Raw genomic sequence first — 26,874 nt, forward strand, 5'->3', positions numbered from 1 at the left:
TCCATGCCCATCTTCCTCTACTTTATATGTGGGATGCCTACCACAGCATGGCTTGCCAAGCAGTGCCATGTCCCCACCCAGGATCCGGGCTGGTGAACCCCGGGCCACCGAAGCAGAACGTGCAAACTTAACTGCTGCGCCACCGGGCTGGCCCCCAGAAAGTCTGATTTTTAAAGTTTTTTTTTTCCTTTTTCTGATTTTTAAAAAGGGGTCTGGGCAGAGGCTAGAATCAGTATCCTTTTAAAAGCTCCCCATGGGTGCAAAGATGTAAGAAGGAACATAGGTTGTTCTGGGAGTTCTTTTTAGATAATTTTTTATTGGAACGTAAGGTACATGGGGGTTGGAATGAAGGACTGAGCGAATGGTAAGAGATAGGAAGGAAGGATGATGACGATGATGAGGAAGGTGGTTGAGGCAAAAGGCCTTAAATTTCATGCTCAGTGAGGAGCCATAGCAAGTTTTTAGGCAGACAAAATGCATGTGCAGATTTCCTGTTGAAAGAGTTCTCTGGTGGACAGTGTGATAGATGGATCTGTTGATTCCGAAGCGGAAACCACGGTGTGAGTCAGGCTTTAATGGGGTGGATTTTGCTGTTGTTGTTGTCGTTGTTGTTTTGCTTGCTTTTTTTTCTAGTCAAGTTTATTAAAGTATAACTTACATATAGTAATATTCATTTTTATAATAAAGTGTGTAGTTTTGTCCAGCAACATATAGTCATGTAACCACCACCACAGTCAAGATATAGGAACAATTCCAACACTTCAAAAAGTTTCTTTGTGCCTCTTGCAATCTCACCCTCAGTTCCTGGCAATCATGAATCCATTTCCTGTCCGTCGAGTTTTGCCTTTTCAAGAATGTAACATAGGGCGATGCAGCGGTTAAGTTCCCATGTTCTGCTTCGGTGGCCCGGGGTTCGCCGGTTCAGATCCCGGGTGTGGACATGGCATCACTAGGCAAGCCATGCTGTGGCAGGCGTCCCACATATAAAGTAGAGGAAGATGGGCATGGATGTTAGCTCAGGGCCAGTCTTCCTCAGCAAAAAGAGGAGGATTGGCGGCAGATGTTAGCTCAGGGCTAATCTTCCTCAAAAAAAAAAAAATGTCATAAATGCAATCATCTGTGTATATAGCCTTTTGAGTGCCCTCTTTCACTTAGTGTAATACAGTTGAGATTTATCCATGTTGTTGCTTCTATCAGTTGTTCATTCCTTTTTATTTATGAGTAATATTCAGGTGTATAGATGTAGCACAGTTTGTTAATTTGCGCCCTGGTCAGGCTGTGTCCGTAAAGGGTGTAGAAAGGAATAACGTTGATATCTGTTGACTCGACTCTAATTCCTACTGTGGGGTGTGCAGTGATTCTTAACTGTTTTGAAATTAAGAAACTTTTTTGAGCAATTGTTAAAAGTTATGGATTGTCTAGAAAAAAGCATAAGCTTACAGTATTTCTTATCAAATTTAACCCTCCCATCCATCCATGGAAGAGCCCAGCCTAGGAGCCATGGGCTCCCTGAGATAAAGGCAAGACATATTGGAGGCTAGGGGATTGATCAGGGGGTTGTTATAATATCTAGGTGAGAAATTGTGTGAATTTATATTGAGTCAATAATAGGAAGGATGAAGAGAAGAGTAGTTGATATTTAAGTGAGAGAATTCATAGAGTGGTGACTGATAGAATGGTAGAGTATTACGGGAAAGATTTGAAGACATGCCAAGTTTTCTAGCTTGGGCAATTTCAGAATCCATTCCCTGATATATGGAACGTAGGAGAAGATTCAAGTTAGGGGCAATATAATGAATATCATGTGATTCTCTTATCTAAAATTACTGTGTGGGGAAATTTGCTTATTGAATAAACTTGTGTATGTGCTGTGTTGTAATTCTCCTACCCCCATAACCCAAAGTCCTACCTGGTATATGGCAAACTTAAGTAGGCTTTTGACTGGTATGCAGTATCCACTGTAATACATCTCCTTTATGCTAGATTTGACTGATGTGAGGCAACAATAGGTAGTGTTAGAAATGGTAGTATTAGAGAGGATCTAATAACTAACAGTCCTTTCCTCATCCACAATCTGAATCAATTGAATATGAGATAAAGAGTTGGCAGGCGGAGGCCAAAATACTTGTTTTATTATGGATAAATAATAAACATTATGAGCATTAAAGAATGTGGCTTATATGTATGGACAAGTGAGCTTCCTAAACCAAATCCCAGAGTTCAAAAGTTTACCCACTCAGCAGCAGGCTTGGACCAGAGCAAGTCTTTTTCCCTTTTCTGGAGGGCAGAACCTATCCTAGGAAGAGTAGAGTAGAACCTGACAGCCCGGGGAAAAGCGATTGATGGAAGGAGGTAAAGCATGTTCACGAGTGTTATGCTAACTGTTGTCCCTCTACATGGAAGGAAACATCAGGAGTAATAAAGAAATATTCCGTTCTTATAAGACAGAAATGTGATCAAATACTGGAACATTTCAAAATAATGAAAGGCAGTCACAGATTCTTGGGAATGAATGATGGCGAATCAGAAAGGACGTGAGTTTTTGCATATGTGAATTCTGAGTCCGGTAGCCCTATCTCAACACAAAGGGACAATACACACGGCCCAAAAATAGCCTGTTTGTGAAATGTAGAGAAGGCTGCTGCTGCATTTTTATCTTTTTAGCCCTACTCCAGTGTGACTGAGCTCTTGTGAAGGTGCCTCAATTCTTGCTTCTCACTCTATTTCGTTTAGTAGAGGCAAGTATAGATGTTTCTTGCCTTATGATGATGATACTGGCATGTACATCACATCTAATCTACAGGATCATACAGGAATGGTATTTTTCTGGTGCTGTTAACTAAAAAAGTTTAGCCCTTGAAGCAATTGGCTTAACTTAAGATTTCAAATCCTGAGGTTCAAAGATATTTAGGTGTCAGTTGGACCAGCTCTAAGTTTTTAGCTTAGTAAAATAGCACCACATTTATGGAAGCTGCCTCAGGTTACACAAGGAACTGGCAGAGGTTAGGACCACTAGAGCCCACGTCTCCAATTTCTTTTTCTGACACCCCACTTGGAAAAGATGGCACTGGGAAATAAACCATTCTCTGGCCAGACTAGACCACATTGCTGTTGGCCACATTAACAGTTGGACAGGGAAGAAGTAACTGGGTTCTGGTTGACTTCCACTCCTGAGCTTCTTAAATAATATTTTTAAATTTCTATAATAAAGGAAAAATTAAGCTCTCTGAAAATTTGTGTGATACAAATCTTGGTATTTTATTCATTTTATAAAAGAAGAATCTGAAGTTATTGTGACACTGAGAGGCCCCAAATGCTTAGTCTGTGTTTGAGTCATGTAAATAGCACTAATTAAATTTTAAAGATGAATATTGAACCCTCTAAAGCCAGGCATGTGAGAAACCGTATTCACAGAAGAGCAGGACAATTGGTTGAAAGCCCGTGCTTTATCCTTCGTTATCAAGCATGTTAGACATACACATCCTTTTGACTAAATCTAAGAAGCTGAGTAATCCTGGTCATGTAAATTTGGCCTTTTGTTAATTCTCTGATGTAATATTTTAAATATTTTCTGATTGGATGTAAATTATTTTTCTAATTAGGTAAGTTCCGTGTGATCCCTGTAGAAAACACTGGGAAAAAATGAAGTTTAGGTAGAATTTATATCAACGAAAAGCCTACCATCCAAAGATAACCCTTGTTAAAATTTCTGGATATTTGGGGGCTGGCCCCGTGGCTGAGTGGTTAAGTTCGCAGCTCCGCTGCAGGCAGCCCAGTGTTTCGTTGGTTCGAATCCTGTCTGTGGACATGGCACTGCTCATCAAACCACGCTGAGGCAGCGTCCCACATGCCACAACTAGAAGGACCCACAACGATGCCACAACTAGAAGGACCCACAACTAAGAATATACAACTATGTACCCGGGGGCTTTGGGGAGGAAAAGGGAAAAAAATAAAATCTTTATAAAAAGAAAAAAATTTTGGGATATTTGTATGTGTGTGTGTGTGTTTATAATATATTTTTTATTCTTATTATGCAGGAATATATGTTCACCATAGAAAGTTTAGAATCTGTAAATAAATAGAAGAAAACAAAAATCACAATTTGAAAATTGCTTCAATAAATTTACCATAATTTAAAAAAAAACTATTCCTCTCCTTTTGAACATTTAGGAGGTTAGTGTATAATATTTTAGGCATATACATGGTACTTTGGTTCTGTAAAAATAGCTATTAGTTATTAAACTTTAAGAAAAAATAAGTATGTTATATCTTGACTTCTCATATTCAGAGAGTTTCAAGAGGACTGGATTAGCCAACCGTTTCAATTTGCAGAGGGTTTAATGAACTGAGACTTGCCCAAGACCCCTGAGTGTGGCATAGGGAGGAATGAGCAGCAGCCATATTGTAGGGGCTAAAGAAGTTAGGAAAGGAAGGCAGCACACACGGACCACGTTTCTGGTTTGTGCCACGTGTCTGTGAATGGCAGTCGAAAATAAGAATAACCTGGTGCAGGGCTCAGAATTTGGGCACCAAGTTCAAAGAAGAGTGATTGTAGTGATGGGTGGAGATTGTAGTGATGGGAGCCCCAAATGGAGATACTAGGATTACCTCATGGCATCATGAATTTCTCTCTCTCCACTAGTTCCTCCTTACTTACTAAAAACTTTTTTTTGAGGAAGATTAGCCCTGAGCTAACTACTGCCAGTCCTCCTCTTTTTGCTGGGGAAGCCTGGCCCTGATCTAACATCATGCCCGTCTTCCTCTACTTTATATGTGGGACGCCTACCACAGCATGGTGTGCCAAGCGGTGCCATGTCCGCACCCGGGATCCGAACCGGCAAACCCCAGGCCACCGAGAAGCCAAACGTGCGAACTTAACCGCTGCACCACCAGACCGGCCCCTGGGGCTTAATTTAAAGGTATAATTCACTTAGAGACTTGTGACCCCCCCTGGATGTGAGGGCCACTTATAGTCACTAGGCATTCATTCAGCAAGTATTGAAGGAGCAGCTCGTAATCTGACTGCTGGAAAGAGAATCATAAACCATAGACAACATAAATAAGATGTGGTTCTCTCTAGGCCTAATAAATGAATATTCTACTGGTAGAACAAAAATTCTTTTCTTTAACATCAGAAGTCACCTTAGAAGCACTCATGCTGGCTCTGTCTTAAGTCACTTTTATGGGCCTGATTTTTTTTTTTAATAAACAGTGTGGTTTTTGGACTTGTCTTCCCCAAGTTTGAATTCTTGCTCTATAATTTATAAGTTATGTAATCTTGACCAACTTACCTAACTGAATCTTCTACTCCAATAGGGGCCGTAATGATTCCTACCTATTAGAGCTGTTGTAAGAATTAAGTGGATAATAAATGGGCAGTATGGAACTTAATACCTGGGACATCATAAGCTCTCAATAAATGTTAGCTATTGTGATGAAGGTGATGATAGTGATGATGATGATTCCTTGGATTCCTGGTTTGGTCTTTTCTACCCAGTTCTTCTGTCCAATTAATTTGACATGGCAAAAAACAAAGAGAGGTAGAAATAGGGAGACATTAGGAAGCAAAATGTTAATTGATTTGACATGAGTGGGATCAAAACAAGTAGATGTGCCAAGTCCCCGCTCGTTGTTGGAATGAGGTCTTTCAAGCAATGATGGCTTTTGGAAAGGTAACTTGATTTCATGGAAAAAGTGTTAAATTGTGTTGTTGGTCTTGAATTTCAATTTGAGATCATGAATTCATTTGTTATTAAAAGATTTAGTACATGTGAAGCGCCTAGAACAGTGCCTGGTACACAGAAAGCATTCTATAAATGCTTCTATCACTGCAAACTGTTACCATTCATTCATTTATTCTTTCCTTCATCTAGCAAATATTTAGTGAGAGCTTACTACCTGCCAAGTGACCTGCTAGATATGGTGGGTCAAGGGAGGTCTAGATAGGCAGTTGCCATTATGAAGATAAGGTTCTAACAGAGGGGAGATCTGCTATTCCTGGTCAGGTTTCTAAGCCCTTCTGGGTCTTATATCTTCATCAGTAAAATAAAATTTGGCTCTAAAATTTCAGGATAGTATCATCCTATGACACTATTTCCATGGCTGACTATATGCTGATAATTTATTTATTTATTCATTAAATATTTATTGATCCAACCATACGTAGCCACTGTGCCAGGTGCTGGGAATTAGTAGTAACCAGAGCAGACACAGTGCCTGCCGTCAAGGAGCATTAAGTCCAACACACAAGGCACACACTGGCTAGGCACTGGTGAGTTTGATTAGTGATACACAGGGCAAAATACTAGGTTTCTGTTATTGATTTGTGTAAAAGAAACTAAAAATGTATGTTATTCTTGATAGAAGGGCCATTATAAAACATTAGTCCAGCTTCTTTTGCCTCCTGTTTTGTGAGTTTATATTTTCTTGTCTGCTTAAACAGGAGCGGTTGGACATCATGGAGACAACTTGGTAGAGAAGATGCTCTCAGTGCTTCCTCAGCTTCCAGGCCACACCAACGATGTGATGGTTAACATGGTAGAGCTCACTGCACTCCACACCGAGGAGGAGAATTGGAATGCGGTAGCACCAGGCTGTCTCGCGCAATCCAGGTAAGATATGTAGTGTTTTTGTCCACTCATTCTTCTCCCTCCTCCCTTTTCTCTCTCTCCTAGATTGAGTGTTCCTGTAGAAAGGAAACAATAAAGAGTTGGTCTGGTTGAAAAAATTCACAGTGGATAGCATTTAGAAAAAAGCGTTTTTTTCTTAGCTTTGAAATAACCATATCCATTAAACAACAATAAGTCACAAAGTATGAAATTTCATAGAGGTGTCATTTAGATATAATCTAAGCTTGTTCTCTGGATCAGTTAAGAGACTCAATTTATGCATCTCTGTTTCACAGACTGTTTCACATGGAATTGAGTCCAGGCTTACTCAGTTTCTTTTTCCCAGTGGACTTTTTCCCATGGTTAAATAACAGCCCACGAAGCTATGAAATAGCACATCTTTTTCTACGTACATGATATGCTCTTGGTCCTCAATGGGAGAAGTTCTTATTTCTATGTATATGTTTTCACATGCTTGGAGAAAACAGAGAAAGAAGATGGTGTACTTTATATTATTTCAAAAATAAAAGAACATTTCTCCAGAGACACGACAATAAAAGGATACAAGAGTTGTCTTCTCTGCTTTATACTTCATCAACAATTCTTATGAGAAAAATCATGTGTTAGAAGGGGAAAAGTGTCTAAGAGTATCTCTTTCCCTTATCTGCATGTGTTCTATTTTTAAACAAAACAGGACCTTTTGGCATTATAGTTTCAAATCTAAACAGTAACAGTTTCTTATCATATTTGGAATTAATTTTCAGCTCCTGAAGTTTTCAGCTTTTTTATAGATAGTTAATAACATTTATTGAATGCCATTATGTATGGGCCAGTGTGGGAAGGGAACAGAAAGTTCTGTACCCTGTCTTTTTTATATGCTCATACACGCAACAAAAATGTAGGCCATGTGCTCACTTTGGCAACATATATACTAAAAAAAGGCCTGAGGGCTTGCAGCTATACAAACTCAGAAGTAATTGTGATTGGAAATGCTTTTAACTGTTCAAAGTCTATTCAAAAGTTATTATTAAAGGGCTGGCCTGGTGGCACAGCAGTTAAGTTCACACGTTCTGCTTCGGCGGCCCAGGGTTCGTCAGTTCGGATCCCGGGTGCGGACATGGTACTGCTTGGCAAACCATGCTGTGGTAGGCGTCCCACGTATAAACTAGAGGAAGATGGGCACGGATGTTAACTCAGGGCCAGTCTTCCTCGAAAAAAAAAAAAAGTTATTATTAAGGATTCACTGTGATTCTTACTCTGAACTAAGTAATATGAGGGACATAAAAGAATATAAAACATCATTCTTGCCTTCAAGGAATAATTTCTTGTTAGAGTAGTCATGATTTACACACAAGTACAATTAAAAAACAATGGAAATTATATGAAGTCGAGACTCGTGTGTGCTACAGATTATGAATTTTACAAATAAAGTATCAGGTCAGTGTGGTCTTTGTAGATCAATGTGGGCCTTATGGAAGTCTTGGTGCTTGAATTAATTGTGTCTTGAAGGATTTCGGAAAGGAGAAAGGGCTAGCATGAGCATAGATATGGAAACAAGAATGGTCAGGGCGTGATATGATGCGTTGTGAGGAAGAAAGACAACCTCATGGGACCACTACTGCCATCAGCTCTATTAACATTTTTCAGGACTTATTCTGTGCCCCACACATTTCCAGGCATTTTACCTTTGGGAAGTCATTTAAATTTTAAACAACCTAACGAAGTAGGCGTTGTTATTCCCCCATTTTACAGTTAGGGAAACTGAGGCAAAGAGACATTAAGTAATGTAGTTAGCAGGAGGTGGAACTAGAATTTGAGCCCAGAATATTTGACTTCAGAGTTCCTATCTTAACTTCCATATCATCTACGCAGGGGCCTGAGAAAAGCTAGGCTCATGAATAGGTTTAAAGAGACAATGAGAGACAAAAATAAAGTTACTTCTTGGTTTAATTTGGGGAGTTCTATTTGTTTAACATAGTGGTTACACAAACAACAGAAGTCAATTTTGGTTAATTTCAGTGAAAAAGGAATTTGTTAAAGGGGATTGGAAAGCTAACAGGATCAAGGAAGAACTGTTAATCAGATTTTGGAAAGGACAACCAGTTCCAGGGGTCTAGGGGGCACGAACTCGGGAAGAGCCTCTTCAAGGCCTTGACATCCGAGAGACTGCATTTTAACTGTTTTCTTCCTGAGTCATTCAGTTTAAGATTCAGATTCCGGGGGAAAAGGTAAGATTGGCCTAATTTGGGCCTTATGCCCACCCTTTGCCCAGTGGGGGTTGGGGGCAGTTCATACTGACTAAGAATTGTGCCAAGATCATATAGCATTGGGGAGGGGTAGTTCTTTAAAGGAAAACTGAAACATTTATCAAAAGAAGAAGGAAGGGATGCTGTACAGGCAATAACAGTAGATGCCTCTTAATAATAACAGCACACACTTATGAGGGCTTATTGTGTAATAGGCATGGTTCTGATCACGTTATATACAGTAACTTATTTAATTCTCACAACATCTCTCTGAGGTGGGTTCTATTCTCATCCGCTTTTATAGATGAGGAAGGAGGTTAGATAACACACCTAAGGTGACACACAGCTAGAAGTGGTGGGGTCTGTATTTGAACCCGGAGAGTCTGGCTTTAAAGTCAGTGCTTACCATTACTCTATGCCGCTTCCACAGAAGCCTAAGATAATTACAAAGAGAACAAGTGTGCTCCCCAGAGAAGTCTGCAAAAAGAGAGAAGAATTGAATTCATCATTAATGAGCAGGAAAAGCGAATTCTGAGAAGTGTAGTCAGACAAGTGTAGGAATCAAGATGTCTCTTAGATTTACGAGTACTATTTTGATTATGGCCAATTTATTTAACCTTGACTCCTTAAGCACTTATTCTACCCCAAGCTTAGTCTAAGGCTTGAATCAAACCAGTCTTGGAATCCCATTTCCCTTGCCAGTGATTGTTTCAGAAATGGGGAGGTGGCAGGAGAGAAAGTCTTCTTAGGGCTTCTTGAGCAGGTCTTTTTGCTTCTGAGAGGAGAGTCAAGAAAGAGACACACTTTCCCCTTCCTCCTACTCTCCTCCCCTAGCTCCCAGGGCTCTGATATAAGTACTAAAACTACTGCAGCCATTTTTGCTCACATGGAGCTAACACATGCAGGTGACGTGGTCAAGGGGCCATGGAAAAGCAGCTATGGGATCCTGTGTCTGGACCTTATATGATGTAGGCCAGGATAGTTCCTTATTGTTGAAGCCAAATTGAGTTGCTGTTTTCTATTACTTGCAACCAAAGCCGTCCTAACTGACACATTTTCTGTACTTCATTATTTCATCTATAAAATGAGGTCATTGGCCTAAATGACTTCTAAGTCTCTTGGGTTTAGATAAAAATTCTTCCTAACTGAGCTCCTGCTGTGACTCAGCTCTGCCTCTGGGCACTTATGGCTGAGTTCATTTATATATATTGCCCCCTCCCGGTCTTCGTTTTCAGTGAGGCCTTTTCCTCTCACTACAAGTATTGTTATGGGATATGAGCTTTGAGTGCCATCTGAGTATGAGAGTGTGGTCATATATGTCAAAGGCAGTGATGAGTTCTAGAAGGATCTGAATAAAGAAGAAAGCTTTGATGAGAGCAGGTTTGGTGAAATAGCAAGACTGGAAGTCAGGTTGCAGACGATGAAGAGATAGGTGGTGAGAAAATTATAAGCAAATAAAGGTCAAAAGCAATAATTCACAGAAAAATGGTGTTTCTTTACAATTGCTTGGAAGACTAAGAGAATTGTACTGATTAATTTCTCTCCAAAAGAGGAGTGGAAATAAATTACAGCTTTCCTAGCATATACTGTCCTTCCATCAAAATAAAAACAACCACTACTACCTCCAAAACCACTCCCCAGAAACTTCTCAGTGAAATGCATATGAGGATAAAAAAGTTAGTACTAAAATGCAAAACAGATGGTTGCTTGGCAATAAATAATGTGCATGCAATGGAATAATCTTTTAAAAAGCAAGTCTTTAATAAGCCTTGACAATCAAAATTGATTGCTATTATAATTTTTCTAAAAGGCTGTTTGCAATGATGGCAATTGAAGTTACTGCCAATGCAAATAAGAAATCGATAACTTAAATGCATTATAACATGACTTTCTAGTGCCTATCCATTGGTCCCTGGATTATGTGGAATATTTTATACAGGAAGGAGGCAGAATCTTTTCAGTTCTTATGTTTTCCTTCTGTTGAAGCGGGTTTTTATTCTCTGCCTCAGTTCCACTCTCCCTAATCTATTACTCTTTTAGTTCCTTGAGCACCTTTCACCTGATGCCCCCCTACCTGCATTTACTACGTCTGTGCTTGGTGCCTCTGGCTCTGATCTAACCCAGCACCCATAGTGCTGCAGGTTCTGCTTGGTCCAGGACCCACTTCTCTCATTGCTCCCCATATGCCTCACAGTGAAAGCCAAAGGCCTTACAATAACCTATGGGACCATGTACCAGCTGGCTTCCTGGTTTCTCTGTGACCTCATCTCTTATTCTTTCCTCCTTACTCATTCCTTTCCAGCCACATTAACCTCTTTTCTGTTCCTCCAGTAGGGCTCTCATTGTCCTGCCACAGGGCTTTAGCTCTTGAAGTTCCTCCTGCCTAGATTGTTCTTCCTGTAGATATACGCTTGCCTTGCATTTCCTTTCTTCCTCTGGGTCTTTCTTCCTTCTTAGTTAGGCCTTTTCTGTCCACTCAGCACTTCATATTTCCTTTCCTGACTTTATTGTTTTTCTCCTTAGCACCTACCTCTTTCTAATATAATTGTTTATGTTGTATTCTTGTCTCTCCCTCTTCCAAAGAGCCGTGGAGAAAACTCCCCAGTAAAGAGTTCCAGGAGAGGAGGGATATTTGTCTCTTTTATTCGCTGCTATGTCCCCAGTGCCTAGAACAGTGCCTGGCACTCCAGAGATATTTGTTGAGGGAGTACATGGCAATGGATGCTGCCAGGGCAGGATCCATTAGTGGAGTGGCGTGCTGGACTAAGATAGAGAGGGTGAAGCCAAATCAGAGCGTAGGAGAGGTTATTTTGGGGATGTCTAGACTCTATTGAATATTTGAAACATTCTCATTGCGTTAGCAAAATTGACCCAGCAATTCTACTTTTAGGACTTTATTTCATGGATGTAATTTGCACACGTGTAGAATGATATATACATTCATTAATCACTACAGGATTTGTAATAACAGGACTAGAAATAGCTTCAATGTCTATCAGTTCAGTAAATTGTGGTACACTCATACAATGGAATAATATTCAGCTATTAAAATAGAATGAAGAATGAAGAAGTTGTTTATATACTGATAGACAACGAGCTCAATTACATACTTCAACTGAAAAAAGCAAGGTGTTTGTGAAATATGTATTCACATTTGCTTGTCATGCATTACATATATCTGGAAAAACGTGTACAGAACTTATGACGTTGGCAGCCTCTGTAAAGGGGTGCTGGGTGGCTGGACATATACTGAGACGTTGGTGAGATGAATGAAGGTGAAGAAAGAGGGAGATGTCTTACTACATATATCAATTTGTGTGTTTGGAATTTTCAATCATGTGAATGTATTTCCTATTAAAAATAAATAGAAATTAGATTTAAATAAAAACTTTACTTCCTTAAGCTAGTTTAAGGTAGGATTCTGTGCTCCTATGAAGGAAAGTTGCTGTCTCTTACTTTGGAACCTCTATGAAGCTTCTCCCCCCACATCGTCTTCCTTCCCCAGTGAACCATTCTTTACTCTAAAACTTCTATCAAAACGTGAAAAAACTACCCTGTAATTACTTGTTACATGTCTGTCATCCCTACTAGACTGTAAATTCCTTAAAGATAGTAACTATGCTTGGCACTCTTAGGAAGTGCTAGTAAGTTGAATAGTAAAATGAACAAATGACATAAATCTTAGTAGATTTGAGACCAAGTATAAAAATGACGACATAAATCCATGAAAAACCTTATCTACTTCATTTTAGCACTTAAGTCACTGTCTAGTCTTGTTGATTGGTTTTATTATATTTATATATATATATAAAATTTATTCCATTAAGTTCCTGCAGACTAATAGGAATTTTCTAAATACTTTTCCCCAAATGCACCTTATTGCCTAGGTCAGTGAGAAGGAAGGCAGGTAGCATTGAGTGCCTGAATTTTGTCAGGCATTGGGCTAGATGGTTTAAAATGCCTTATTTCACTTAATTCTAAAAGCAACTCTACAAGGTCTCTATTGTTCTTTTTCTGTTTTTATAGAAGTTGAGAGAAAGAGACTTGAGTGACTTGCCCTAAGTGATTGAATCAGGTCATTAAAAATATATATTTTCTTTCTTTCTGTATTATTGAGGTATAATTTACATATAACATTACAGTAGTTTCGGGTGTACAACATAATGATTTGATATTTGTATACATTGTGAATTATCACCACAATAAGTCTAGTTAACATCTGTCACCACACATAGTTAAAAGAATTCAAATGAGAACTTTTAAGATCTACTCTCTTAGCACTTTTCAAGTATGCAATACAGTATTACTAACTACAGTCACCATGCTGTACATTATATCCCCATGACTTATTTATTTTATAACTGGAAATTTGTATCTTTTCACTACCTTAGTACATTTCGCCCACCCCCACCTCTGGCAGCCACCAATCTATTCTCTGTATCTATGAGCTTGGTTTAAGAAAAATTATTTTTTAATTTGAAAGCACATTTCTTTTCTACTATACCATACCAACTCAACACATGCTTAGTTGAATGGATGTATAAATAAACCAAGGAATTCAGAAATTACGGTACTTTGGTTTATAAAAAGCAATATTTTAAGTCCAGATTTCTTGTTAGTTTTTACATTGGAGATGGAATGTTTTCTTCCTAAACTATAGAGCAATGGAATAGAGTAGATCTTATAGATAAGAGACAAATGCAACAGTGGTTTCAACCTAAATACCAATGAGCCAATTTTTTGTTAACTTTCACACTGTTAAGTAACCTGGTAATGATGTATGTTAAGTCACTAACTGGAACCTCAAAGTCAAAAATTGTTAAATCACCGCTAAATAGTGATAAATTTGTTCCTTCTTTCCTTTGTTTCCAAATACCAATTAAATATCACTATTAAAGAGACAATAACATTTTTAGAGGGAAGAAAGGTAATTTTTCTTAGAGCAAAATCAAAGGTGCTACTTTGATTTTAAATTTACCTACAGATAGAATTATTAAACTTGGATGGAAACATTAAGTAACTATATATTTAGTGTTGACTTAGAGGTGGAGAGCCAGCACACAAGAGGATGTGTCATCACGTAGCAGTGTTATGAACAACCTTGCTGTTGGTACACGCTGTGGGTATCTCCTCTTCCCTGCTTGGACCTCCCTGCAAAATGGCATTTTTTTTTACTTTTCATGTAAACATTGCAAATTGAGGAGAAGAAAGGCTTACTTCTCAGCATACAGCTTGCTATATTTAACTTTCTAAAAGAATTCTAAAGATCATCTGGTCTCAGTTATGGGTTTAGAAAAGATAATTAAGAATTTGTGGATAGTGGGGTGAAATAAATTAGGGTCCTTTTCTGAAAGTGAAGGGATAAAAGTGTCCGCTAAAAATTAAATAATTTAGTATGCCAGAGACATTTAAGTTCTATTTCTTGATGAAGAATTATGTTTAATAGTTATATTTTTCAGAATTCTCCTTTTTTAAATGCATATTAGGAAGAGAAGGCTTGAAGGTAGAAATAATTGTTCTGTAATTGCTCACATATTACAACTCTGGCATGGTATGTATTAGTTAAGGAACGCGCAGGCAATCCCCAAAATCTTTTTCATATTGAAAAATTTAAAATGGTTTTGTGGTCTCTGTGTTGTGAGAAGACTGAACTCTGGGTCATTGTGGCTGTGGGATCCATAATTTAAATGCAAACTATGGCTCCTTTAAACAAAGCCAGGAACTCTGAAGTTAGCTAAAATGGAAAAGGATGGATGGAAAGACTCATTACATTTAAATGACAAGTTCCTAATTATGTTGATATTTACTGCCAAGTAAAAGTCAACAAGTCCAAAAATCTAACTCCTGGGGAGTTAATCAACCACAACCTTTATTGGGGTGCTTCTCAAGCTTATGTTGTATAGACCAGAGTGTATTCAAGAGCATGCCAGGATTGTCCCACAGCTCTGGTTTCAGCTTTTCTCCTCTAATGTCTGCTGGTATTCTTGCCCGAGGGCCTTTTTCCTTGCTTTTCTTTTACCTCTGCCTTCTAATAATAATGACACCCTGGGATAATGACTGGTGGGGGAGTGGCTGGGATCAACAGGGTGTAGGTGTCCTTCTAGCAAAGCTGGAAGGAGAAGAAATTAAAAACAGAATGAGGAGATGGTTTTAACAGTGAAAAAAAGCTTTTTTGTGGCTCGAGACAGGTGAGGTCTGAAATCCAGAAAGTCTATTTGGGTAAAACATGGGTGGAAATATAGAAGTGAACCCTCCAACAATGTACATATGTATTGTAATTTATTTATCCAAAATCTTTATTAATTGACTACTGTGTGCCAGGCGCTTGTGGAAGACAAAATCTCTGCCCTCATGGAACTTATTTTAATGGGAGAGACAGACAGCAAACAGAAAAACAAGTGAATATACAATGTTAGCTGGGGATAGATGCTCTGAAGTAACTAAAGCTGGGTAAGGGAATCAAGAGTGATTAGGAATTTGGGATGGTGAGGAGTATAGAGGAGAGAGAAAAGGCCTTTCTGAGGAAATGGTCTTTCAAGCAGAGACTTCAGTGAAGCAAATTGCAAGCCTCGTGGGTACCTGGGGCTAGAACATTCCAGCCTAGGGAAAGGACTAGTTGTTCAAAGATAACTAACTCATTGTGGTGTTAGTTTGTGTTTCCCTAATGGCTAATGATGTTGAACATCTTTTCCTGTATTTATTTTCCATCTGTGTATTCCTTTAGATATATGTCTCTTCACATCTTTTGCCTATTTTCTAATTGGAATTTTGATTGTTGGGTTTATATAAGCCTTTGTCAGATAAGTGATTTGCAGATGTTTCTCCTAGTCTGTAATTTGTCTTTCATGCTCTTAACAGGGCCTTTTCACAAAACAAAAGGTTTTTAATTTTGGTGAAATTATTGCTTTTTCCTTTTATGGATTGTGCTTTTGGCATCAAATTTAACAATTCTACCTAACCCTAGATTCTGATTTTCTATGATTTTTGTCTAAAAGTCTTATAGTTTTATATTTTGCATTTAAATCTGTGATTAATTTTGAGTTAATTTTTTTACAAGATGTAAGACAGGTCCAAATTCTTTTTTTTCCCTTGCCTATGCATGTCCAATTGCTCCAGGACCTTTTATTTTCCCTTTATTGAATTGCTTTAGTACCTTTGAAAAAAATCAGTTGATCATATTTGCTTGGACCTATTTCTGGGTTCTCTATTTTGTTCCATCAATATGTATGTCTATCCTTCTACCAATACCACACAGTCTTGATTACTATAGCTATACAATGTCTCAAAGTCACGTGGACTGATTCTTCTTATTTTAACTTCTTTTTCAAAATTGTTTTTGCTGTTTTAGTTCCTTTGCCTTTCTATATAAAATTTACAATAATCTTATCTGTATCTACAAAAAAATATTGCTGGGATTTTGATCGAAATTGCATTAAACATGTATCAATTTGGGGAGAATTGACTTCTTTCCTATGTTGAATCTTGCACCCATAAACTTCGTGTATGTCTTCATTTATTTAGATTATCTTTGGTTTTTTTATCAATGTTTTATACTTTTCAGCATACAAGTCCTCTATGCATTTTGTTGGATTTACACATTAAGTATTTCATTTTTTGAGCAATTATAAATGTTACTGTAACTTTAATATCTGTGTCCACATGTTTATTGATAGTATGTGGAAATACAATTGATTTTTGGATATCAATATGTAGTCTTCAACCTTGCTAATTTACTTATTAGTTCTAGGAGTTTTTCTGTTAGATTCCTTGGAATTTTATGTGTGGATAATCATGTCATCTGTAAATAGGGACAGTTTTAGTTATTTCTATATGACCTGTGTGTCTTTTATTTCCTTTTAAGTCTTATTGCTCTGACTAGTATTTCCAGCATTATGTTGAATAAGAATGATAAGAGACATCTTAGCCTTGTTCCAAATCTTAGGGGGAAAGCATTCAGTCTTTCACCATTAAGAATAATGCTCTCTGTAGGGATTTTTTTGAAGATACTCTTTATTTACTGAGGAGGTGTCCCTTCATTTCTGTTTCTCTGAGAGTTTTTTTCATGAATAGGTGTTGAATTTTGTCAAAGGTTTTTCTGCATCGATTGATATAATCATGTGATTTTTCTTCTTTAACCTGTTAATGTGGTGGATTACATTGATGGATTATTTTTATTATGTTTAATCTATTTTATGATATCTCTTGAGATTTTCTCTTTGGCTGATGGATTATTTAGAAGTGTGTGGTTTAGTTTCCATGTGTTTGGAGATTTTTCATGTTATATTTCTGTTATTAATTTTGAGTTTGTTTCCATTGTGGTTGGAGAACACACTCTGCATGATTTCAACTATTTTAAATTTGTTGAGGTTTGCCTTATGGCCCAGGATATGATCTATCTTTATATGTGTTCCGTGAACAGTTGAAAAGAATGTGTATAATGCTATCATTGGTTGGAGTGTTCTATAATTGTTGATTATGTTCTTTTGGTTTATGGTATTGTTGAGTTCTTATATATGCTTGCTGATTTTGTCTAGTTTTTATATCTATTGTTGAGGGGGGCGATGAAATCTCCAACTATAATTGTGAATTAGTCTAGTTTTTCTTTCAGTTCTATCAGTTTTTGTTTCTCAGATTTTTTAGCTTTGTTATTTGGTGCATACCCTTTCAGACTGTTCGGTCTTCTTGATACATTGATGTTTTTTTCATTATATAGTGTCCCTCACTATTTTTGGTAATTTTCTTCGCTTTGAAGTATACTTTATCTGATATTAATACAGCCAATCCTGCTTTCCTTTGCTTAATTTTTGCATGATATATATATATGTGTGTGTGTGTATATATATATATATATATATATAATTTTTTTTTTGCTGAGGAAGATTAGCCCTGAGCTAAAATCTGTTGCCAATCTTCTTTTTGTTGCTTGAGGAAGATTAGCCCTGAGCTAACATCTGTGCCAGTCTTCCTCTAATTTATATGTGTATTGCCACCACAGCATGGTTGATGAGTGGTATATGTCCATGCCCAGGATCTGAACCCACGAACCTGGGCCACCAAAGAAGAGCCTTCCAAACTTAACTCCTAAGCCACAGGGACAGCCCCATGATACATTTTTTCACTTCCAACCTGCAATATCATTATATTTGATGTGAATTGTTATGGAAAGCACATGTTTGAGTCGTGTTTTTTAATCCAATCTGCCAATCTCTGTCTTTAATTTGTGTCTTTAGACTATTTACATTTAATGGAATTATTAATCTGTTAGGGCTTGAGTCTGCCATTTTAGCTTTTATTTTCTGTTTGTTTGTTTTTCATTTCTCTGTTTCTTTTTTACCTAGTCTTCCTGGCAGTCACTTGAACATTTTTTTAGAATTCCATTTGGTTTGTGTATTCAATTTACAGCGTTTTTGAGTATAACTCTTTGTATAACTTTTTCAGTGGTTGCACTAGTTACTACATTTTATATATACATAGCTCATCACAATCTACTGGTGGTGTCATTTTACCTAATTAAGTGAAATGCAGAAAGCTTACCTCCCATTATTTCCCTTTACCTTCCCACACTTAATATAATCATCTTAAATATTTCCTCTACATACAATTAGAAACACATTAGACAGTGTTATAATTTTTGCTCCCACCATCAAACATGGTTTAAAAAACTCAAGAGAAGAAGGAATGTTGATTGTATTTACCTATAGTTTTGCTTACCGTGTTGTTTCCTTCTTTCTTTCTCCCTTCCTTCCTTCCGTTTCAAGATTTCTTTTTTTATTTCTTTTCTTTTTAGAGAATTTTGTTTAGTCATTCTTTTAGAATAGGTTTGCTGGTGACAAAATCTCATAGCTTTCTTTCATCTGAGAATATTTTTATTTCCCCTCATATTTAAATGATATTTGCACTGGATATAGTATTTGGGTTGACCATTTTCTTCTTTCAACACTTGAAAAGTGTTGTGCCATTTTCTTTTGGCCTCCATGATTTCTGATGAGAAATCCACTGTCATTTGAATTATTTTTCCTCTATACATAGGGTATCATTTATCTGTTGTTGCTTTCAAGATTTTTCTTTGTCTTCAGTTTTCAGAAGTTCAACTATGATGTATCTTGTTGTGGATTTCTTTGGGTTTACTCTGTTTGGGATTTACTCAGCTTATTGTATCTATAGGTGTATGTCTTATGCAAATTTGGGAAGTTTTCAGCCATTATTTCTTCCAGTAATTTTTATCCCTACCCACTTTCTTCTCTTCTTCTGGGATGCCAATGATAGAGATGAGTTTCCTATTGCTGCTGTAGCAAACTACCACAAACTTAGAGGCTTGAAACAATATAAATGTGTTCTCTTAGTGTTCTGGAGGTCAGGAGTCTAGAATAAGTCTTATAGACCTAAAGTCAGACTGTTAGCAGGGCTGGTTACTTCTGGCAACTACAGGGTAAGTTCTATTCCTTGCTTCTTCTGGATTCTAGAGGCTGCCCTGTCATTCCTTGGCATGTAGCCACATCATTCTAATCTGAACTTATATTTCACATTGCCTTTTCATCTGACTCTGACTCCCCTTGTGTCCCTCTTGTAAGGACTGTTATGATTATGTTGGGCCCATCTGGATGGATTTTATTATTGGAGCAAAGTTTATAAAATTGTGAAATGCACAAATGGAATCATATAGTATGTACTCTTTTGCATCAGGCTTCTTTTACTAATCGTAATATTTTGAGATTCACCGCATTGTTTTTATCCCTTTTTAATACTGAATTGTGCTATTCCATTACATGAATATAGCACAGTTTGCCTAGCTATTTTGCTGTTTATAGAAACCTAGTCTGTTTCCAGTTTTTTACTATTATGAATAAAATGATTGTGAACATTCTTGAACAAGTGTTTTTGGGGAGATGTACTGTCATTTCTCTTTCCTTTCAGTGAAATTGCTGGGTTATAGTTTCATTTTAGTGGAATTGCTATGTCAAAGGATTGTTTCTGTTTAGTTTTAAAAGAAACTGCCAGATGTTTTTCTAAAGTGATTGTACTATTTTGCTCTCTCACCAACAATGCATGTGAGTTCTGGTTGATCCACATTCTTGCCAATGTTTGATATTGTCCATTGTTATGGACTGAATTGTGTCCTCCACAATATTCATATGTTGAAGCTCTGATCCCCAGTGCCTCAGAATGTGACTATATTTGGAGATAAGGCCTTTAAAGAGCTAATTAAGTTAAAATGAGTTCCTTAGGATGGGCTTTAATCCAATGTGATTGGTGTTCTTATAAGAGGAGAAGATTACGACATACAGAAAGACACCAGACACAGAGAAAAGGCCTTGTGAAGGCACAGCAAGGTGTGCATCTGCAAGCCAGGGAGAGAGGCCTCAGAAGAAACCAGACTTGCTGACATGTTGATCTTGGACTTCTAGCCTCCAGAACTGTGAGAAAATAAATATCTGGGGCCAGCCCCGTGGCCAAGTGGTTAAGTTCGCACGCTCCACTGTGGCGGCCTAGGGTTTTGCTGGTTTGGATCCTGGGCGTGGACATGGCACCGCTCATCAGGCCACGCTGAGGCAGCGTCCCACATGCCACAACTAGAAGGACCTGCAACTAAGATATACAACTGTGTACCAAGGGGAGTTTGGGGAGATAAAGCAGGAAAAAAAGAAAAAAAAGATTGGCCACAGTTGTTAGCTCAGGTGCCAATCTTTAAAAAAATAAAAAAATAAAAAAATGAATATATAAGTTTGTGTTGTGTAGGCCACCTAGTCTGTGGTATTCTGTTACAACAGCCCCAGCAGACTAATACATCCCTTGTTTTGATTTTAGTCATTCTTGGGGGTTGTGAAGTGATACCTCATTGGGGTTTGAATTTGCATTTCCACGATGATTAATGATACTAACCACTTTTTCATGTACTTATTATGGAAAAATTGTAGTCCTCATACATTGCTGGTAGGAATATAAAATGGTGCAGCAGCTGTGAAAAACAGTTTGGGAGTTCCTCAAAACTTAACCTGTAGAATTAATGTATGATCCAGCAGTAACATTCCTAGGTATATTCACAAAAGAATTGAAAACAGGCATTCAAACAAAAACTTTTACTTGAATATTTGTAGCAGCATTATTCCCAATAGCCAAAAGGTGGAACAACAAATGTTCATCACAAGATAAACAGATAAACAAAATTTGTATATATCCATACAATAAAATATTATTCAGCTATAAAAAGGAATGAAGTACTGATAGATACTACAATGTAGAGGAACCTCAAAAACGTTTTGCTGAGTGAAAGAAGCCAGACACAAAAGGTCACATATTGCGTGATTCCATTCATGTGAAATATCCAGCATAGATAAGTCTGTTGAGACAGGAAGCAAAATAGTGGTTGTCAGAGTGGGTGGAGGCAGGCAGAGGGAAAGACTGCTAAATGAGTATGAAGTTTCCATTTGGGGTGATAAAGATGTTTGGAACAAGATAGAGGAAATCGTAGGACAGTGTGAGTGTAATAAATGCCACTGAATTGTACACTTCAAAATGGTTAATTTTCTGTTACATATATTTTATGTCATTGAAAAAATAATTGAATGATGTAAGTGGCTGTGAGATATCCTTAAATAACCTCACATTCAGTTCTTTAATACAAAGTCAAGTTTGGTAGAGTATAAACTTGTTTTCCAAATATTTCAGCTTCCCTCCTTTCCTTCTGGGGAAGACATCCCCAACCTGCAACCAAGGCCTGGCAGTATTGCACGCTCAGGCCAATAGTATATAGGCTGAAGCCATGCTTTAAGAGACAACGTGTGGTTGACACATCTCTTCTCTCTTAACCTCAACAACTAGCCATGTTCAGCCTGGATTCTGGAATGAATATGAGGCGGAGCAGAACCCAACCAATTCTTAGTAAATCTAAGATACAAGTAGGAAATACACTTTTGTTGTTATAAGCTACTGAGATTTTTGGAGTTATTTATTACCACAATTTAACCTGCTCTATTCTGATTGATACATCAGGTAATAAAATCTCAAGATGGTTGAATTTCAGGTGACTTTTATTTCCCTTTATTTTTATGTATTTTCTGAATTCTTCAAAAATAGCATATATTATTTACATATTCAGAAAAAAATAATAAAATTATTTTCGGGGCCAGCCCTGTGGCCGAGTGGTTAAGTGCGCACCCTCCGCTTCAGCGGCCCAGGGTTCGCTGGTTTGAATCCTGGGTGTGGACCTACACACAGCTCATTGAGCCATGCTGTGGTAGTGGCTCACATAGAGGAACTAGAAGGACTTACAACTAGGATATACAACTATGTACTGGGGCTTTGGGGAGGAAAAAAAAGAGGAAGATTAGCTAGAGATGTTAGCTCAGGGCCAATCTTCCTCACCAAAATTATTTTTATTGTGGAAAAATATTTAAAAAGTTGAAAAATAATTGAAAGCAATGTTTTTTCTAGTAATCTTCCATAAGTTGTTAATGATTGTTCTTACTGATAAACTATAAACTCATAGAGGGCAGGAACATTAATGGATTGAATGCATTACCCTCACTGTTTCTGAGTTTTTAAGAAATTATGATTATCTCCATTTATAATTCCAAATTATTTTTCCCACAGTAATATCAATTTAGAATATTCAGTGTCTACTTAATGACTCAGTTTATCTAGTATTTTCTAGGGACATATCTTGTGCAAGACCTTTCTCTTAACTAACATTTTGCCCATTTTCGTAACTGACTACTAAATTATACTCTTTGGCAAAAGCATTGACCCAAGAATTTAGATCTCTATATATTTTTTCATAACCTGAGATTTTTATCTTCTTGTGTGGGAGAGAAAAGAGTACTTCATAAGGGCTTAAAATGCATCAGGGATTACTTATGTTCTTAATTTAATCACCCAAACAATCCTTAAAGTGAGTATCATTATTTTTATTGCAGAAAGCGAAAAACTGGAGCTCTTAGAAATTAGTTAACTTGTTAAAGGTTGTGGAACTAGCAAAGAGATTGCCCTGGATTTTGAGCTCAGGTTCTGATTACAGAACTCCTCTTTTTTCTTTTACACTGAAAGTTGCCTCTATATTTATATTTTATTTGTAGAAGGCCACACTTTATATGTGAAATAATATCACTTTCTTTTTCTGCCAGGATTATCCTTACCTTTTTTTCCCCTGGGATTTTATCACTAAGTACTACATTGCATAAGTATTTTAATTATGGCTTTTCCAATGTTAGAATTCAATTTTGATAATTGCTTTATGGACCATATTAATGATGGAATGAGTAAAGAGATTTTCAGAATACAGCCAAAATCTGTTATTGCCCAACACTAGTCTGTGACTGTATTTCTCCTTTTCTGTGAGGTGCACAGTGTAAGAGTTTCTGAGGGCTTTACGTATTGTACAGTTTGGCTTTACTTATAATTTAGGATTTCCTTTGTTTCAAAGATCCCCGTCCTTTAAAAAATGTCAGGCTCCCCAAGGAAGGAGCCACAGGTCCTCAGAGCCTATATTTTATACAAAGAGATTACTGTGAGCATTTTGAATTAAATTGTTTCAGCAGCACCCAACATAATTTTTAACTTAGGAGAAGGGTGGTGAACATTTAGGTGATTGGTATTACTGAGTTTTCTTCTTGCATTTACTTAGAACAGTGTTTTCAAACTTTGTTAACTGTAGAACATCTTATTCATATACTGGACTTTTAGCTTTTAGCTACTTGATATTTTTCTTTGAACTGATTGATACCATTTTTTAAAAAATTTTCAAGTGATGAGAGGGGGGGATCCAAGATGGCGCCGTGAGTAGTCCTCTTTGTCTCTCCCCCTTCGAGTCTACAATTATTTGGACACTTATCGCTTAACAAAGGATATCCAGACAGCATCTCAGGACGTCTGAGAGACCCACGCGACTATACATCGGAAGGCGGACAGACTTTCCTCCGGGAGGATGCGGAAATAGATGAAAACTCTCTGACCCTGACTGAACAGCCTAGTACCCGCAAGCAGCTTTCTTCCAATGGACGCCCCCAGAAGATCAACACACATCTAGGGCAGGAGCGAGCACACAACAGAGGAGCAACGGTGGAAACAGGTGACCAGAACCCTACCTAAACCCCCCGCAATTACTCCTAAACGCAGAGGGAAACTTTGGAGTTGCACACCTGGGCCCGCGGGGAGAGTCTCTCCCCGCCATTGGCGAGGAGATCCCGCCTGGTGTTCGCGGCGCCCGGAGGGTCCCAGAGAGAGTCGCTGAGGGTACGGAGGTACCCCGGCTGCCACTGCCTGCACGGTGGGGCTAGGGATTGCTGGAGATCTCCGAGCAGACTGGGGCTGGGGGAAGCTCCAGAGGCCGGCTCTGCGCCCCGGAGGGGAAGGTCCAGAGTTCTGCCCAGGCAGCAGAGAAAACTCTCTGTCTGCCATTAGCGGAGGGGCCACGCCCAGCATTCAACTCTGGGAAAGTCCCGGAGAGAATCCCAGAGGCTGAAGTGACCTCCAGCTGCTGTTGCCTGCCCCGTGGGGCTAGGGATTACCGGAGATCTTGGAGAGGACTGGGACAGGGTGAAGCTCCAGAGGCCTGCTCCGTGCCCCAGAGTGGAAGCTCCAGAGTTCTGCCCGGGCAGCAGACAAAACTCTCTGTCTGCTATTAGTGGAGGGGCTACGCCCAGCATCCACAATACCGGGAGGGTCCCGGAGAGGAGAATATCAGGCAGGGCAGCAGCTGACCAGCTACCACTGAAATCAGGATCTCCGGCTATCCCCCAAGACAGGGCAAAGGGCTCCCCGAGTTCCTGGGGAACAGGACTGGGGCTGGGGGGAGTTCCAGTGACCCAGCTCCGTAGCCTAGGGGGAAACCCTACAGGCTCACAGCAGCCTCAGGGAAAGCCTCTGCACAGCACTAGTAGAAAGCACCCATCCGGCAGCCACAAGGCTGGAAGACCCCGGGACAAAAGTAGCATAGCTAGGTGAACTAACCACAGACTGTAGAAGATGCCAATAGCTCTCCTGCGACCCACAGTGGACAAGTGAGATTTTGTGGGTGCCGACAGCGACGGAGCGACAAATATAAGTGATCCCACCCCTGGCCGCTGGAAAAGCCCATAACACCGTTGCAGACCCCAAGGAGGGAACACGTCTAGGTGGGCTGCAACAGTAGGCACCAGCAGCCTGAAGCCCCCCTGTGATGGCCCCCACGGCAGAGGAGGGAATCCAAAGGACCACTGTGACTACGAGGAGGGGCCCAGGCCCAGCTAGCAACTGCGGACAGGGTTCCTGGTTGGTGCAGTATAAACAGCGGCTCCCCCACCACAGCAGCTGAAGCAAGTGAAAGGAGCAACTAAACTCTATCTCTGTGCGGAGGCACAAATCAAAAACATCAAGCAATATGAAAAAATACATTAAATCTCCAGAACAGAAAGAAAATAACAAATACACAGAAAACAATCCCAAAGAAAATGAGATATATAACCTAAATGATGATGACTTCAAAACAGCCATCATTAAAATACTCAATGAGTTAAGAGAGAATTCTGACCGACAACTCAACGAGTTCAGGAGCTATGTCACAAAAGAGTTTGATACGATAAAGAAGAACCAAACAGAAATATTGGAAATGAAGAACACAATATAGGAGATTAAGAAAAATCTAGATGCTCTGAACAGTAGGGCCGATAATATGGAGGAAAGAATTAGCAATTTGGAAGATGGCAATATAGAATTGCTGCAGGCAGAGGAGGAGAGAGAAGCAAGACTAAAAAGAAATGAAGAAACTCTCCGAGAATTATCAGACACAATTAGGAGATGCAACGTAAGGATTATAGGTATACCAGAGGGAGAAGAGAAGGAGAAAGGGGCAGAAAGCCTATTCCAAGAAATAATGGCTGAGAACTTCCCAAATCTGGTGAGAGAGATGGATCTTCAGGTGACAGAAGCCAATAGATCTCCAAACTTTATCAATGCAAGAAGACCAACTCCACGGCATATAGTAGTGAAGCTAGCAAAAGTCAACGACAAGGAGAAAATACTAAGAACAGCCAGGCAAAAGAAACTAACCTACAAAGGAACCCTGTCAGGCTATCAGCAGATTTCTCAGCAGAAACTTCACAGGCTAGAAGAGAGTGGCATGATATATTCAAAAATCTGAAGGACAAAAATCTACAGCCGAGAATTCTCTACCCAGCGAAAATATCCTTCAAATACGATGGAGAAATAAAAACTTTCCCAGATAAACAAAAATTAAGGGAGTTCATTGCCACAAAACCTCCTCTTCAGGAAATCCTCAGGAAAACCCTCATTCCTGAAAAATCCAAAAAAGGAAAGAGGCTACAAAACCAAGAGCAGAGGAGATAAGTAGAAGGACAACAACAGAGAGTAGCAGCTCTTCATCAGAACAGATTAAACCATGGGACGAGAAACAAAGGAAATTGAAGAAAACCGGAAAACAAGACACAAAATGGTAGTGGTAGGCCCCCACATCTCAATAATCACTCTAAATGTAAATGGATTGAACTCCCCAATCAGAAGACACAGAGTGGCAGGATGGATCAAAGAACAAGACCCAACAATATGCTGCCTCCAGGAAACACACCTCAGCCCCAAAGACAAACACAGACTCAGAGTGAAGGGATGGAGAACAATACTCCAAGCTAATAATGAACAAAAGAAAGCAGGTGTCGCTATACTAATATCAGACAAGGTAGATTTCAAAGCAAAACAGATAAAGAAAGACAAAGAGGGACAGTATATAATGATAAAAGGGACTCTCCACCAAGAAGACATAACACTTATAGATATATACGCACCCAACACAGGAGCACCAAAATTTGTAAAGCAACTCTTAATAGAACTAAAAGAAGACATCAACAACAATACAATAATAGTAGGGGACCTCAACACACCATTAACACCAATGGACAGAACATCCAGACAGAAAATCAACAAGGAAATAATAGAATTAAATGAAAAATTAGACCAGGTGGACTTAATAGATATATATAGAACACTTCATCCAAAAACAGCAGGTTACACATTCTTCTCAAGTGCACATG

At 38.6% G+C, this 26,874-nt stretch overlaps 1 protein-coding gene across 1 annotated transcript in view; it reads left to right on the forward strand.

The window, feature by feature from the left end:
* LOC124237544 (sec1 family domain-containing protein 2) overlaps positions 1 to 26,874 on the forward strand; it is a 395,727-nt gene that overhangs the window by 7,107 nt on the left and 361,746 nt on the right. The window contains exon 2 of the mRNA XM_046657300.1: positions 6,446 to 6,614. Within this exon, the coding sequence (XP_046513256.1) occupies positions 6,446 to 6,614 (169 nt within the window). The remainder of the gene's footprint in view (positions 1 to 6,445; positions 6,615 to 26,874) is intronic.

This window comes from Equus quagga, chromosome 3 (genome assembly GCF_021613505.1).
Source record: "Equus quagga isolate Etosha38 chromosome 3, UCLA_HA_Equagga_1.0, whole genome shotgun sequence".
Lineage (NCBI taxonomy): Eukaryota > Metazoa > Chordata > Mammalia > Perissodactyla > Equidae > Equus > Equus quagga.